The sequence below is a fragment of the Petaurus breviceps genome, unplaced genomic scaffold (assembly GCF_028583685.1).
Source record: "Petaurus breviceps papuanus isolate PSGF00001 unplaced genomic scaffold, PetGlider_PUasm1.0 91023, whole genome shotgun sequence".
NCBI lineage: Eukaryota > Metazoa > Chordata > Mammalia > Diprotodontia > Petauridae > Petaurus > Petaurus breviceps.
In genome coordinates, this window is record NW_027187398.1 from 5,020,030 (window position 1) to 5,035,088 (window position 15,059).

General features: G+C 39.2%; 1 protein-coding gene across 4 annotated transcripts in view; it reads right to left on the reverse strand.

Moving 5' to 3' along the window:
• The window catches only part of ACACA (acetyl-CoA carboxylase alpha), a 253,387-nt gene that overhangs the window by 194,028 nt on the left and 44,300 nt on the right, over nt 1-15,059 (reverse strand). For all 4 annotated transcript variants that reach the window (XM_069078145.1, XM_069078144.1, XM_069078143.1 and 1 more), the window contains 2 exons: nt 5,075-5,207; nt 3,469-3,607 (listed from right to left, as the gene is read on the reverse strand). In XM_069078145.1, the coding sequence (XP_068934246.1) occupies nt 3,469-3,607; nt 5,075-5,207 (272 nt within the window). The remainder of the gene's footprint in view (nt 1-3,468; nt 3,608-5,074; nt 5,208-15,059) is intronic.

Below are 15,059 nucleotides of genomic sequence, written 5' to 3' on the forward strand. Positions count from 1 at the left end.
CTCTCTCTCTCTCTCTCTCTCTCTCTCTCTCTCTCTCTCTCTCTCTCAGTCAATCAGTAATTTACTGAGCATCTACTATATGCCAAGCACTGTGCAAATGTGCTAAGGATATAAAGACAAAAAACAGTCCCTGCTCTCAAGGAGCTCACAGTCTAGTTTATATCTAAGCTAGAAATGGCTTGGATTAATGTTAAATTAAATAAAACTGTTTTCTGAAGTATCAGGGAAGGCTTTCTCCATGCCATACTCTACATAAGAACGTTTTTTTCTTCTGCTTACCTCCCCCTACTGAAAAAGAAAGAAAAACAAAATACTATATGTATAGTCAAACAAAAGAAATTTCCATATTGACCATGCTCAAAAAATATATGTCTCAATCTATATTTTGAGTCCATCACCACTCTGTCAGGAGGTAGGTACATAACATGCTTCATCATGAGTCCTTTGGCATCATGGCTGGTTACCGTATTGATTAAAATTTTAATTGTCTTCCAAAGTAGTTTGTACTTAGAGTGCTGTTGTTACTATATAAGTTGTTCTCCTATTTCTCTTTATCACTTCATACAAGTCTTTACAGGTTTCTCTGAAATCATTACTTCTTCATTTCTTTAAGCACAATAGCTATTCTGTCACATTCATATACTACAGTTTGCTCAGTCATTCCCCAATTATGCCAAAATACCCTTCCTAAAGCAAAGGTCTGACCATGTTACTCTTCTGCTTAAGAAGCTTCATTGGTTGGGGCAGCTAGGTGGCAAAGTGAATAGAGCACTGGCCCTGGAGGCAGGAGGACCTGAGTTCAAATCCAACACTTACTAGCTGTGTGACCTTGGGCAAGTCACTTAACTCCAACTGCCCTGCCTTCCCCCCTCCAAAAAAAAAGAAGCTTCATTGGTTCCACTGCCTCTAGAATAAAATGAAAACCTTACAGCTTGGCATTTAAAGTCCTTCACAATCTAGCTTTCTTTTTCAGCAGGAAGAGGTAAGGAGAAGAAAAAAAGGTTCTTCTTAATTATGTATAGGATGGCATGGAGAAAAAAGACTGGAAGCTGGGATTCCAATTAGGAAGTTTTTCAATCAATCAGTGAATACTTATTAAGCATTAATTGTGTGCCAGACAGTGCAAGGAACTGGAGATAAAAGTACAAAGCAAGAAATAATCTTACTTAAAATGAGCTTATCTTCTAAAGAAAGAGACAAATACATTTAAAAACATATACAGCATAAATGTAAAATTAATACAAATACATACAAAGTAAAAAAAGTAAACAGTTTAGGAGAGAAGGCACAAGCAGTTGAGGAGATCAGGAAAGGATTCGTGCAGAAGACACTGCCTCAGCTGCATCTTAAAAGGAAGAGAGTAGAATCTATAAGAGGAAGGCCTCAAACACTCCATTGCATGAGGCCTGAAACTAGGGATAAGAATGGTAGCTGTGGGAATGAAAAGGAGATGAATGTGAGATATATTGTGGAGGCACAGTTAAACAGATTTGGCAAATGACTAGATACGGAATGCGAGGGACAGAGAAGAATTAAGGATGATTTTTATGCTGTGTACCCAAGAGACTGAAAGGATGGTGATGCTCTCAACAGAAATAGCAAACAAAGTTTGAAAAAGAAACAGGTATAAATGAATAATGAATTCCTCTCTCTCTCTTTTGCTCTGTGTACACATAAATGTTTACATGTGTGCAGGTCAGTGTCACCTGACCAGTAGAAGATGATCTATATCACTCCTATATGAACACACACCCAAAGCCGACAGTTCATCTAGCAGGTACCACTGCTATCGAGACTTCCAAATGACTGTCAGGGGCTTTAAGAGTAGGTCAGGGCTCCAAGGCAGATAAAGTTGATGCCCTATCACCTATCTCTATCATTCTAATTTAATCTCTGTCCTTATAAACCCCTTAAAAGCTGCACCCAATGGTACCTCCACACTAGGAATCCCTGCCCCCCTAGAGAGGATTCACAAACTTCCCTCAAGAAGCATTACTAGATGTCTTATAATTATCTCCAAAAATGCACAAACTTCCCTCAAAAGGGAATAGCCAAATAAATCATCCTTGAAGCAAATGTTGAATTATTTCATCTCTTTTTCCAGAACAGATTTCTTTTATCATTAGTGGAATAAATGTCTCAGGGGCACGAGGCTAACACAAAGACTCACTTTCATATACTGTTGATTTTCTATGCCCAACTGCTTTACTGGTGCTCATGAAACATGAAACATAGGTACAGAAGGTCATCAAAAAGAGTCAAGTCTAAGTGGGGAACAATGTGCCAATTAATACTACTTTCTAATCTGAAGACCTTTTTCCTCCTCCCACACTAGAACAAGCTAAGCCCCTCAACATTCCTAAGGAAAATCCTTGACTTTTTTTCCTGTTTAAACAGAGTAATAGTAGCCTAGATCAAAGCATGCTGAAAGGGTTGGATATTCAAGCCAAACTTGTCCACACATACCCTACCTTAAAAAAGTCTAAGAGACACAAAGTATTGAATAGAAGAAAGAAGAGGACTAGGTCATACATCTCAACTATAGAAAAAGTCTTCAGGGCGGCTAGGCGGCACAGTGAATAGCGCACCAGCCCTGGAGTCAGGCGGACCTGAGTTCAAATGTGGCCTCAGATACTTAACACTTACTAGCTGTGTGACCTTGGGCAAGTCACTTAACCCCAATTGACCTGCCTTCCCCCCCTCCAAAAAAAAAAATCTAAGAAAGTCTCAGCACAAACTTTCAGCCACTCCAGTCAGCTCTTTCCTCCCAAGGAGCCCCAGAATTACACATCTGCTTTTGTTAACTGCCTCCTATGTCCTGGCACTGTTTGAGGAGCTAAAAGCAGAAACACCTGAGTGGGCTACAAAGCAAATAATTATCACTAAAATGGGAAAAGAACTTAAAGCCCAAATTAAACCTCTGGGTAAACTTCTACCCACTTATACTTCAAACAGAGGAATCTAAGGTAGGACAAATCGGTTAATGTTTAAAATTAAAGGCCTGTAGGAGTGAACAATATCTCATTTCAAAGTTCAACCACTCCCAGATTTCTATCTGATTCCATTTTTTAAAGGAGAAAAAAAAAGCAGCATGCCATAACAATGGAGGGCCAACCTTAAAGTAAATACCTGGTTTCAAATCTCACCTCTCTCTCCCCTCACATACACACATACACACACACACACAGATGCGCGCACATCCATATGCATACCTATCTCACCATGGGCAAGCATCACTGTAGGAAGTTTCCACACTCAAAGTCAGCCAACACTGATAAAAAGCAAGGGTCCAAATCCTCCCAAAAAGGAGAGGAGGGATAAAAATCAGTGTTCCCAATAGTTTCAAGGGGAATTTCTTGGGTTTGGAAACATATAAGTGAGCCTTTCACCTCCTTATGACTGAAATATAGCAATGCTCCATGCTCTGGAGTGGTGCTAGTTTAAATAATTCTTATGTAAGTAACTCACCTGCATTCGCTTTAAGATCTTCAGGTGTAACCATGACAACAAATCGGATCGCACGTTCATTTCTAAACATCTCATAAGACCACCTACGGATAGATCTCATGCATTTCACGGCAGCAATGCCATTGTTGGCAATGAGAACCTGAGAAAAGTGAAGGAATAAGAGTGGAGGATAAAAAAGCAGAAATAAAGTCAATGATGGAAAAGAAGATAAGGAAAAAAATCCACATACATGAGTCCTCCAGGCAAACCAAGGTTACAACCAGGAATTCTTATTACCGATCATTCAGTCAGCTTAGAAGCCATCTTCCACGTGACCCAGCAAATGTCATTTACAAATGTTAGTAAAGTAAGTATTGTGGTGTTTCCCAAGTAAAACTACATTCTTCTCTTAATTCCCTAGAAGGATAAGTAGGTGTTGTTCTACCAACGGTTTTTCTAAAGAGAAAAATTGCTAACCGGGGATGCGAAGAAAGGCAAAAACAAAGCCTGCCCTCAGGAAGCTCACAGTCTCATGAGAAGAAGCAACATGCAAAGGATAAACAAACTAGTTATTACAAGGATAAATTAGAGATAATCTCTTCTTTTTGGAGAGGGGAAGGCACACAGCTAATAAGTTTGTCAAGTGTCTGAGCTCACATTTGAACTCAGGCCCTCCTGACTCCAGGGCCACTGCTCCACCTAGCTGCCCTGATAATCCCAAAGAAGTATTATATAATGTTTTCTGATGACAAAGACACAGTATTACCTACACTCTGGCAACAACCAGCAACTCTCTCTCAGATGATGTATTCAGCACCCCAGAAGCTGGAGTGTGCCTCAGGTGAAAGAGACACCAGGAACACAGTAATGGAATGCAAAACATGAAGAGACAGACTTTTCTTTACGTACAAGTCTTACCTCCTAACCTCTCCCCTAGAAATCAGTCCCTATGTGTTTATGAAGAGAGCAATAGAACCACAGAATCAAAGTCTTTTAGGAGGATAATAGAGAATACTCTGCTTTACTCCTCTGAGCACCTGTAAGCTATTTCTTGTGTCTGTAAGTTTTCTCATCAGAGTCATTCTTCAAGTTCTCTCTGATATGGCAATAAGCTATTCTTACTACATTTCTGAAATGCCTTTATCACATGTAGCATATATGCCAAACCTTATAATCTGGAGGGAGACTTATAAATCACATTAGACTCAAAGCTTCGGTGTTTTCTACTTGTGCTGCTTTCACCACTACTTTTTTTAGGAAGAGAGAATATGGAAGACTCTCAGCTCCACACCCAAACTATACAATGGGAAGTACCCACGGGCTACGTCCCTATTCAGCTTTTCCTTCAGATCCTTGATCATGCCCACCCCTGTGAATCCAAATATCTTTCCAAAAGAAATAACATGCTCACCCTTTTATCTTTTATTAACTGAAGCAAAGGTAGATATTAACTCCCAAAAATGGGGTAATTATCAAATAGGATACTAGACAGAGTCACATAATAGCTCAGAAAATCCTGACATTATAAGCATTTCCAGAATTAACTAGGCAACAGTGCCCTAAATCTCATTCATTTAGGAGAAAAAAAGCTAAAGTCAACAACACTCACATGAACCTTACAACTTACCTTCTCAATCACTTTATTTCCCCCAAAACGAGTAACAAACTCTGCTGGAGAAGCAACAGTGAAATCCCTCTGGGAGTCTATCTTCTTTCGGTCTCGGCCTTGCTTTACCAGGTGTAGGCCGGACATGCTGGACCTATATGGGGAGAGAAACCGTAACAATCTATAGAAAGGATTTTATCATCAAGACTATTCTCCTGGTAGACCTGTTTTTCCCTACAGGATCCTTCCTCATCAGACACATTCCAAGTTCACAGTTCAGACTAGAACCTCCTGGAAACAAGAAAATTTCCTCTCAAAAATATAACATTTGTTTTCAACACTAAGGAATCTGCTATTGTTCACATAGAGGCTCTATAGAAAAGCAATAAGAAAACGGACAAATCTGTTGGTAGAAATCAAATGGAGAGGTAATAAAAATACAATCGGTTAAAGTTTAGAACTGAAAAAGATGTTAGGAATCATCTAATCCAACTCCTTCATTTTAGAGATAAGAAAAATGAAGCTAAGATAAATTAAGTGAATTGTACCAAATCATGCATCTAAATCAGTGAGAGTGAAAACCCAGGTCTCCTAAGAGCCAGGTCTGATGCTACTCCTAATCCTCTAAATTCCACAACTACTTCTTTGTAATACCTTAGGCTCTTTAGTTGTAGGTTAAAGGCCTAGGGAGAGAGGCCAGTTTCCAAGTTTTGTTTTTGTTTCTGAAGGGGAAAGAGACATGATAATAGTTTAAGATTAGCATTAAGTCTGGATGTGAGAAATAAGGCAAGGAAACATTTACCAAAGGTTTCAAAGGTGAACTGGGGGAAGGAGTGTATAGAATTAATTTACACAACTGCCTGAGGGATGGGGGGGGAGGGTGGGTAGAGATCAAAATTACTGCAACAGAAACAGAAAAGTAGTGCACTGAGGTAGGGAGAGAAGGAAGGGAGAACTCCATCCAATTTTCAAGTGTGGAATTCTTTCACACAGCTCACGTGAACTAGAACCTAAAGAAGAAAGGCAAGGAGGATAATGTGGGACCTTAGGTTAATGCCATATGTGCACTGGTTGAAGAAAAGGGAAATGTTCAGCCTAGAGAATAAGACTGAAGAGGGGGCACAATAGCTATCTTCAAATAGTTGAAGGGATATAATATGGGAGAAAATGACTCGTTCTTGAATCCCAAAAGCAAAGCCAAGACCCATGGGTTAACATATTTTGTCTTGACAGTAGGAAAAACTCATCAACATTAGAGCTGTCCAAAAGGGAGAATGGACTATGTGGGAAGATAGTGGGGTTTTCCACCTCACTGGAAGTCTTCAAGCAAAAATCAGATAATCATTTATAGGTTAAGTTTCAGAGGAGATTCTTATTTAGGTATGGTTTAGACCAGATGGTCTCTAAGGTCCCTTCCAAATCTAAAATTATTGGAAATGATGATCATGATAAGGACAACTAAATTATAAAAACCACATGGTGCTAAAGTTCAGTCAAAAGGACAGAAAGCTGCTTTCCCTAAACCAAATGCTGCATCCTCATGGAGGTATTGCATTCTGCCCTTATCCTAATCATCAATCCTAGAGAAAATGCTTTGTAGCTCCAATAATCAATTACATACCAGTTCATCAGTTAATTTCCTAATACTTCGGCAGAAATAATAGATTATACAAAATGAGACATTTTGAGGCACAGTTCATATGGGAATTTGTTTTGCTTAGCTCTGCATATTTATCATAGTTTTGCTTTTCTATTTTTCAGTGGAGGGGGGAAGATGGGAAGGAGAAAAATGACTGTTTTTAAAAAAAATATATATATATATATATATATAATTACAAATTAAAAAGAAAACAGCCCAATAAGCAAGCTGTTTTACTGGATGCCTAACAAGTGAATCTGAATGTGACACCATATGAGAGGGTTTAACTAGAGAATTTCTATCATCCTTTTCAGCACTAATATTCTATGACTTTAAAATACAGAAGGCAGTGTGGTATAGTGGAAGTACAAATCCATACTCCATTACCTACTAATTATATGACCTTAGGCACATCATTTAACCTCATTCTGACTCTCAATTGTGTCATCTCTAAATTGAGAGTTACACTAGATGACCTCTGATGTCCCTCCCAGTCTAAATCTATAACTCCATAAATTCAAAATTGGGAGGAAAAAAAGCAAACTTAAAATTAAAAGCAGTTTTCTATTTGATCTTTGACTTCAATGCCAAGTTCCTTCCAAAACCAAAAGAATGCTTCTAAACCCCATAAAGGATATGGGTAGCTTTCTTTTTTGTTGCCAGTTCTTTTTTTAAAATTTCTTTTTTGGAGGAGCAACTGGGGTTAAGTGACTTGCCCAATGTCACACAACTAGTACAAGTTAAGTGTCTGAGGCCAGATTTGAACTCAGGTCCTCCTGACTCCAGGGCAGGTGCTCTATTCACTGTGCCACCTAGCTGCCCCACTGCCAGTTCTTAAATAAGATTGTTTCTTGCTCCTGGTTCTGGTTTCAAATTTGCATTTGTATAATCATATCCCTTTTGGAATATAAGCCCTTTCCCTGAATGAACCTTTTATGTGTACTTTCAAAAATAATCATGAAATTATTATTTTTCCTAGTCTATAAGGCAATGCCTAGTATACCAGAAATATTTAGATCACAGAATATTAAACTTGGAAGAGATCTCAGAGAACATATATTCCAAAACTTTCATTTTATTAAAAAGAAAAATGAGGCCCAGAGAGGGGGAAAGATTTATCCAAATTCACAAAGCTACTTAATGAGAGGGCTAAACCACAGCCCAGGTCTCCTGATTTCAATAAGATATCCTTTTTTTCCATTACACTACAATGCTTTTCCCCATTATAAATATTTATATACTATAAAGAGAATGAGTGTTCTCTACTTTCCTCTCCCAGGGTCTTCACTGAGCCAGTTCAGTCACTTATTTTCTAGATGACACTAAAGAAAGACTGTTCTTACAAGGAATTCACTGCCCCAACAATTTCCTTCCAGCAACTTCTTAATCTATGTGTTCAAGTATCAGCATTCACCATAGGAAGATAACAATGAAAAACTATTCCTGGCCTGGGATCAGTGTCTGGTCCACCCACTAAGCCTGAAAACCTGCACAGGAATGGCTATACATTCTATGCCTACTCAATACGAAACCCTCTCACCAACTAGCTCCAACCTGTAGATTAACATTTTTAAGCCCCCCACCCCCATTAATTTTGCGAATAAAGAAATGAAAGCTCAGGCAGAACAGTAGAGCCAAACCAGAGCCTGGATTTCCTGATTCCTAATTCAAGTTCTCTTTCTGTATCATCCTGACTCTCTAAAAGAAATTAATAGTTTGTACTTATATAAGTACACCTCACTACTCACAAAAAAGCTTTGCAGGCAGCATCTACAGCAGCAGGACAGATTTGGGTCAGAGAATAAAAAGAACTTTCAGGCAGTGATCAATCAATCGGTATGAAATACTGAGAAGCTATGCAGACTTTCATTCCCAGAGTATCATCTCTGGAGGGCTCTTCATTTTTTCCTCCCTTCTTTCTCTACTTCTCCATCTCCACCAACTATCTCCTATCTGTCCCCTTTTCTTTCTCTCTCCTCTAACTTCTAGTTTTCTCTCCCTAGCCCTCCTCTTTCATCCCTCTTGAATTTTATCTTTTTCATCTTCTATCACTTCCCTGATTACAAATTTTCAGTGGTTGCTAAGCCTATGCTCCAACGAGGTCAATGACAAAGAGGAAGGCCCTATACACACGATCATATTTATAGCAGCCCTTTTTGTGCAAAGAGCTAAAAATAAAGCAGATGCCCATCAGCTGGGGAATGGCTAAACAACACATGATATATAAATGTAATGCAATATTACTGTGCAGTAAGAAATGGCAAATATGATATATACAGATGTGCATGGAAAAGGCTTTGTGAAATTGATACAAAATGAAATAAATAAGCAGAACCAGGAAAACAATATACACCTCTACAATAATGCAAATGGAAAGAACAATTAAAAATGAATGCCACAAAATTATAATTGATCAAGTTTTGGTCCCAAAGATGAGATATGAGAAAACACCTTCCTCTGCTTTTTTACTGAGGGTGGAGATCAGAGACATGAAACACTGCATATAACATCAGGTCTTTTTTGATATTTTGATTTGTTGTACTAAGGTTTTATTTCCTTCGTTTTTCTTCTTTATCACATGGTATGACTTCTCTGCAAGGGGCAAGGGAACGAGAGAACAGGAAATGGAGAAGACATAAAAATAAAAGATAACAAAAAACTTTTAATTATTTTTAGTGACATTATAGAAAATAAAAGAGAAACTCCTTAGCAAAACACAATGTAAATTCATAATACTCGCCCACTTCCCTTCATACACTTATGGTCACGCCAAAATAGAGGTCTAGCTGTTCCTTAATCCCAACATGTCATCTCCCATTTCCATGTATTCAGAAAGGCTACCCTCCCCAATTTGTGCCTTAATGCTCTCCCATCACCTCTGACTTTTGAGGCTCAGTTAAGGTGATAATACCTCCTGACTCATTACCCAGTAAAAGGATTCTCTCTTCCCCTCCTTAAATTTCCCCAGAGCACTTTGTCTGGATCTCTCCTTTGCTTCATCACACTTTATATCATACTTTTTTATGTGACATGTAAGTTCCCCTCCCCATTCAAATAGACAATAAACTCTTTGAAGCCAGAGTCACTTTCATTTTTCATCTTTTTGTCCTCAGAATCTAGTACAGTAAATTGACTCATCTGTTCATCACACCAACCCCATTAGGTAGGGAATAAAATTAATACTTTCATCTTAAAGAGAAGAAAGATGAAGCTCAGAGAGGAAGTGATTTGTCCAAAGCGACAGTTAATAAGTGGCAGAATTAAGACTCAAACCCACCTCTCCTGACTCCAATGTTCAATGTCCAACTTCAGTGTTCTTTCTACATTGAAGGGTAGTACCAGGGATGCATAATTTCTACTCTAAAGGAAAAAAGAGGACAAACTATCTCCATACAACCTGATTTACTTTTCTTTTGGCATCATTTCTTTTAAGTCTTGGGTCTATGGGCTAGTGCCAGTTCATATGAAAAGGAAAGAAGCTATCTATGCTACTTATTTATTCTTTGATCCCAACTAGACCATGGCCTCCTTAGTTCACTTGCAAATATAAGGCCCAGTGCTTTGGAGAGAAACTGTGGAGTAAAAATAGTGAGAGGAGCTCATCACTAAGAAAATAAGGTCTATGGATATGGCAACAGGCAATCCTTCCTTTAGCAGCATTCGATGCTTGCCCCAACATTCTAGCACTGACTCACACAGAAATATATTCTGAATACACACTTCATGAATCACAGCATTTGAGGGGTTGTGGTATAATCTTCCAAACAAAGACCAGTACAAATCAAATCCTAACTTTCCCTCTTCCATAACACCTTGGCCTTTTTAGAAACTGAAATGCAATGTATAAGATACAGTTAAATTTCTTTATATTGTCAATATCTACTAACATGGGTGATTATTCAAGTCTAGAGGACTAGATGGTGGGATACTGAAAAGATGAGTAAAGCCTTATAGGAAGAGAAATTTCTCGACTTTAAGTGGAGTGGGGCCTCAGATAAATTAATGAGAGGTTGTGAATTTCTATTAACTTGCGGAACTAGTTAGTATACCACATGCTATCATGCCAAAAACCTGTTAGGCATAACTCCCTTGTGATCTAGAACAAGACACATAGCCTCTATGGGTGTAATTTTTCTCTTCTATGAAATGAGCAGTAGGACCAGGTGACTTCTGAAGTCCTTCTCAGCTCTAACTCTATGAATGCTAGAGCACACAGATCGTACACACAGCTGCTGGTCAGAGCTTGACATGAGACAAAGCTACTCTGCTCTGCTCCACTTACTGCCTAGGAGACTTCACGAGTCCAAGCTGCTGCTTACATGTGTGTAAAATGATGGATTAAACTAAGAGATCTCTAAGGTCTTGGTGACACTAGGGGATATCCAAGGCACTCACTGGGTACCTGCCTAACAAAGCAGCACAGCAGTTCCCAAGGGCACATCTTTTACTTTGAACATGGTAGGTTCTCATCAAGAGGAATGAGGAGAGAAATCAAAACATACCTCCTATAATGCAAAACCCATCAACAGCAACTATTCAAAACAAGACATACTCTATTCTTCCTCAAGGAAGACTCAAAGGTTTTATACACACACACACACACACACACACACACACTCACAACTAGGAAATCTACATGTCCACTAATGTGCATCTTTTAAAAAAATAAACACTAGCTTCCTGCAGTCAGCTAGAGTTCTTTATACCATATCCATTTCTCTACAATTCATATAAAACTCCAAAGTTATTTTTGCCACACTAACGACTATTTACTTATGCCTCCTCAGCTCTGGAGGAATGAGTGTCAAGAATTAAATACTATTAAATAACAACAGCTAGAATTTGTATGAAAATGTATTTGATCCTCACCACAGCCCTATTTAGAAGGTTTGACAGGTATTATTATTCTTATTTTGGAGATCAGAAACAGAAGCACAGAGAAATTAGGTTACACAGCTTGTAAGCATCAGAGGCAGAATTCAAACTCGGTCATCTCCTAACTCCAAGTTCAGTGCTCTCTCCACTATACCATAGGAACCAGAAGATTTTCAGTTTTCAGAGACCTGGCAAAAAGGGCAAATACAAAGTGGTTGGATCCTTAGGGCAACAAGTGACAAAAGCCACACAACATCTACAAGTAGTTTCATATGTTTAATAAATAGCTAATAACGTTTCTAGCACTGGCAAGAGCCATGGATTTGTTATTTTAAAACCTACATTCAAATCCCAGCCCTGCTACTCGATGTGTCTGTCTCTACATCTGTGTGTGTGCCTATGTGTGTGTGTATATATACATATAGTCTATACATATATAAATGTATAAGTATATACAAATATACACCACTTGTGTACAAATACATATATATGACTGAGAATATCCCTTTATGGGTCACTCATTATGGGGGTTGATCCAAATGATCTATGAAGTCCCTTTCTGCTCTAAATCCTATGAAATAATATGACTACTCTTAAGGGTAGTTGTCTACTGGACTACTGGATACCTAGCACTTTTCCAGTGATGACAGGCACAGCAGTACTATACTAAGTATCACTGGAATTTTTTTTAAATCTCCTTTGTATAAGTAATTTCACCTTGGACATGAGCATAACAGTCAGACAAAGATAAACAAACAGACATATAACAGTTATTTTGGTCAACAGCCAAAACCATGCCAACATCTTCTAAAGCATTAGAAAAAAATCACCAGGGCACATGACAAAAAAGAGAGGAAGAAAAGGAGGGAAGGGGAGGCGGAAAGAAGGAAGGAAAGAAGGAAATAAGCATTTACTAAGTACTGACTACTTACCAGGTACTGTGTTAAGCACTTTACAAATATCTCATTTGATCCTCAGACAAATCCTGTGTGAGAGGTGTTTCATCCTCCACCTCCATCCCAGCAACGAGTAACAAATTCTTGTTCGTTATCCTTCAACAATTCCTCTTGAATCCATCCCTTCTTTTCTGTGTCAAGTGACACCAATCCAGGTCAAGCCCATACTCTTGCCTGGACTACTGCAAGAGCCTCCTAACTTGTTGGTAGCTAAAGCTCTCCCCTACAGTGCTTCCAGTTCCTAAGTTATAGTTCTGTTTATGTCACTCCCATGCTCAGAAACCTTCAGCAGTTTCTCATTATTCCTCAATATTACATTCAAGAAGCCCCTTCAGTCCATCTTCCATTCAGCTGTCAAAGCTATCTTCCTAAAGCACAGATATGACCAGATTATCCCTCTCCACCCCACCTCCAGTCAATAAATTCCACTGGCTTCCTATCACTATTACCTTCAAGATCAAATATCAAATCCTCTGGCATTAAAAGCCTTCATAATCTGCCCAGTCCCCCTTTTTCACTCAGTCCTCTTACACCTTACTCACCCCCCATACTCTCTGTGACACTGGCTTCCTCTCTGACACCCCGCCTTTCTCTACTCTGGGCATTTTTACTAACTCTCTCCATACCTAGAATTCTCTCACCCAATCAACAAGCATTTATTGAGCACCTAATATGTACAAAGCATTCTGCTAAGCATTTGTAATAGCAAGCACCCTAGCACACCCAGGATGGTCTGCTAGGACAGGTTCTTTGATCTGCTTTTAAAGTTGTTTTTTTGTTGTTGTTGTTGTTGTTTTTTAAAGCAATAGGGGTTAAGTAACTTGCGCAAGGTTACACGGCCAGTTATTTCTGGGTGTGGTGTTGAGTATCTGAGCCTGGATTTGATCCAGGTCATCCCGACACTGGAGCCGGTGCTCTTACTCGCTGAGCCACCTGGCTGCCCCTAAGCAATTGGGGTTAAGTAACTTGCTCAAGGTTACATGGCCAGGTGTTTCTGGGTGGGTGCTAAGTGTCTGAGCCCGGGATTCGATCTCCAGGTCTTCTCAACACTGGAGCCAGTGCTCTTACTCGCTGTGCTACCTGGCCACCCCCTGCTTTTAAAGTTTTAAAGGGGTTAACAATCCTACTTTAATTACAGAGAAAGAAGTGAGTATAGAAAATACAAGCAGAGAAATTAGCACAAAGACCAACAGACAAGGCCCCCACTGTCTGAACATAGCAACATGGCTATATATTTTACATACATCACTGGATCGAAGGAACACAGACATCTAAGCAGTCGATGGGTTCTTAACAATCGGCTTGTTCAGAATCTCAACCAGGAAATCAAAAGATCCTTCTTACCAGCAACCCCCAAAGCAAAATACTAACCTCCCAGAATATATAACAAAGACTGATTGGCCCAGAACCAGAAGGCACAAAACCTATGTGACTCGGCACAGCTGTGAATTATCAGGGTTCAAAGGAAATCAATCCTTCAGATGTTCACAATTTATCCTGAAAAAGGGAAACTGAACTCTAAAAAGAAAACAAGAAAAATCCCACCTTGCTTGCACTTACAGGATTCGGGTTACAAAGAAACACAAAAGAAAGCCCTGCATCTCATGAAGCTCACAGTCTAATGGGGAAGACAACTTGCAAACAACTATTTCTTCTTCCTGATTTCCCTGGCTTCCTTCAAGTACAAGCTAAAATCCCAACTTCTACAAGGACCTTTTGCATATGGGTTATTGCTCTATAATCCACTTAATGCTAGGGCCTTCCTCTGCTAATTATCTCCAGTCTGTCCTGTACACAGCCTGTTTTGTCCATAGTTACTGGCATGCGGTCTTGTCTCCCTGTTAGACGTGAGATCCGCGAGGGCAAGGAGACTCCTGCCTTTCTTCCTACCCCTAACACTCAGCAGCAGCACCTGGGACGTACTAGTAAGAACTCTTAAGTAAGTGTTCATAAACTGACTGAGCGCCCACAATCGAATCCCAATTCGCTGTTCTGGCCTTTTTCTCCCTGTAGTCAATGAAATACAACTGTCTCTTAGTAATAACAATATTTGACATTTACAGGGCATTTTATGGGTCACAAAGGGTTTACACGCTTTGAACATGACAACTTTGAGAAAAGTATGACAGACATGATTATCACCATTTTGTACATGATGACACAGAAGTACATGAAGGTTAAATGAGTTGCCCACAACCATAAAACAGAAATAATGATAATAATATTTTGAGCCTCAGTGACTAGAAACTATTAGAGTCTCTTGACTCTCTTGAGTGTTCAAAGCCAGGAAGTTCTCTCAATACCACGTCTTTCCACTATACCACAATGCCTCTCAGAAAAAGAGACAGGTGGTCTGAAAGCGAGTTTTAGAGCTGGGGTCAATGATCCTTATCTATTGGTAGAGGGGACAAAAATCACAGAGAAAATTGAGCTATGCCAAATTCTAGATCCTTCTGGAAAGGATGTGCCTGCAAGACTTTCAGCTGACACCAACCTGAGTTCCAAAATCAAAAATAAAGAAATCTCCAAAGCATAG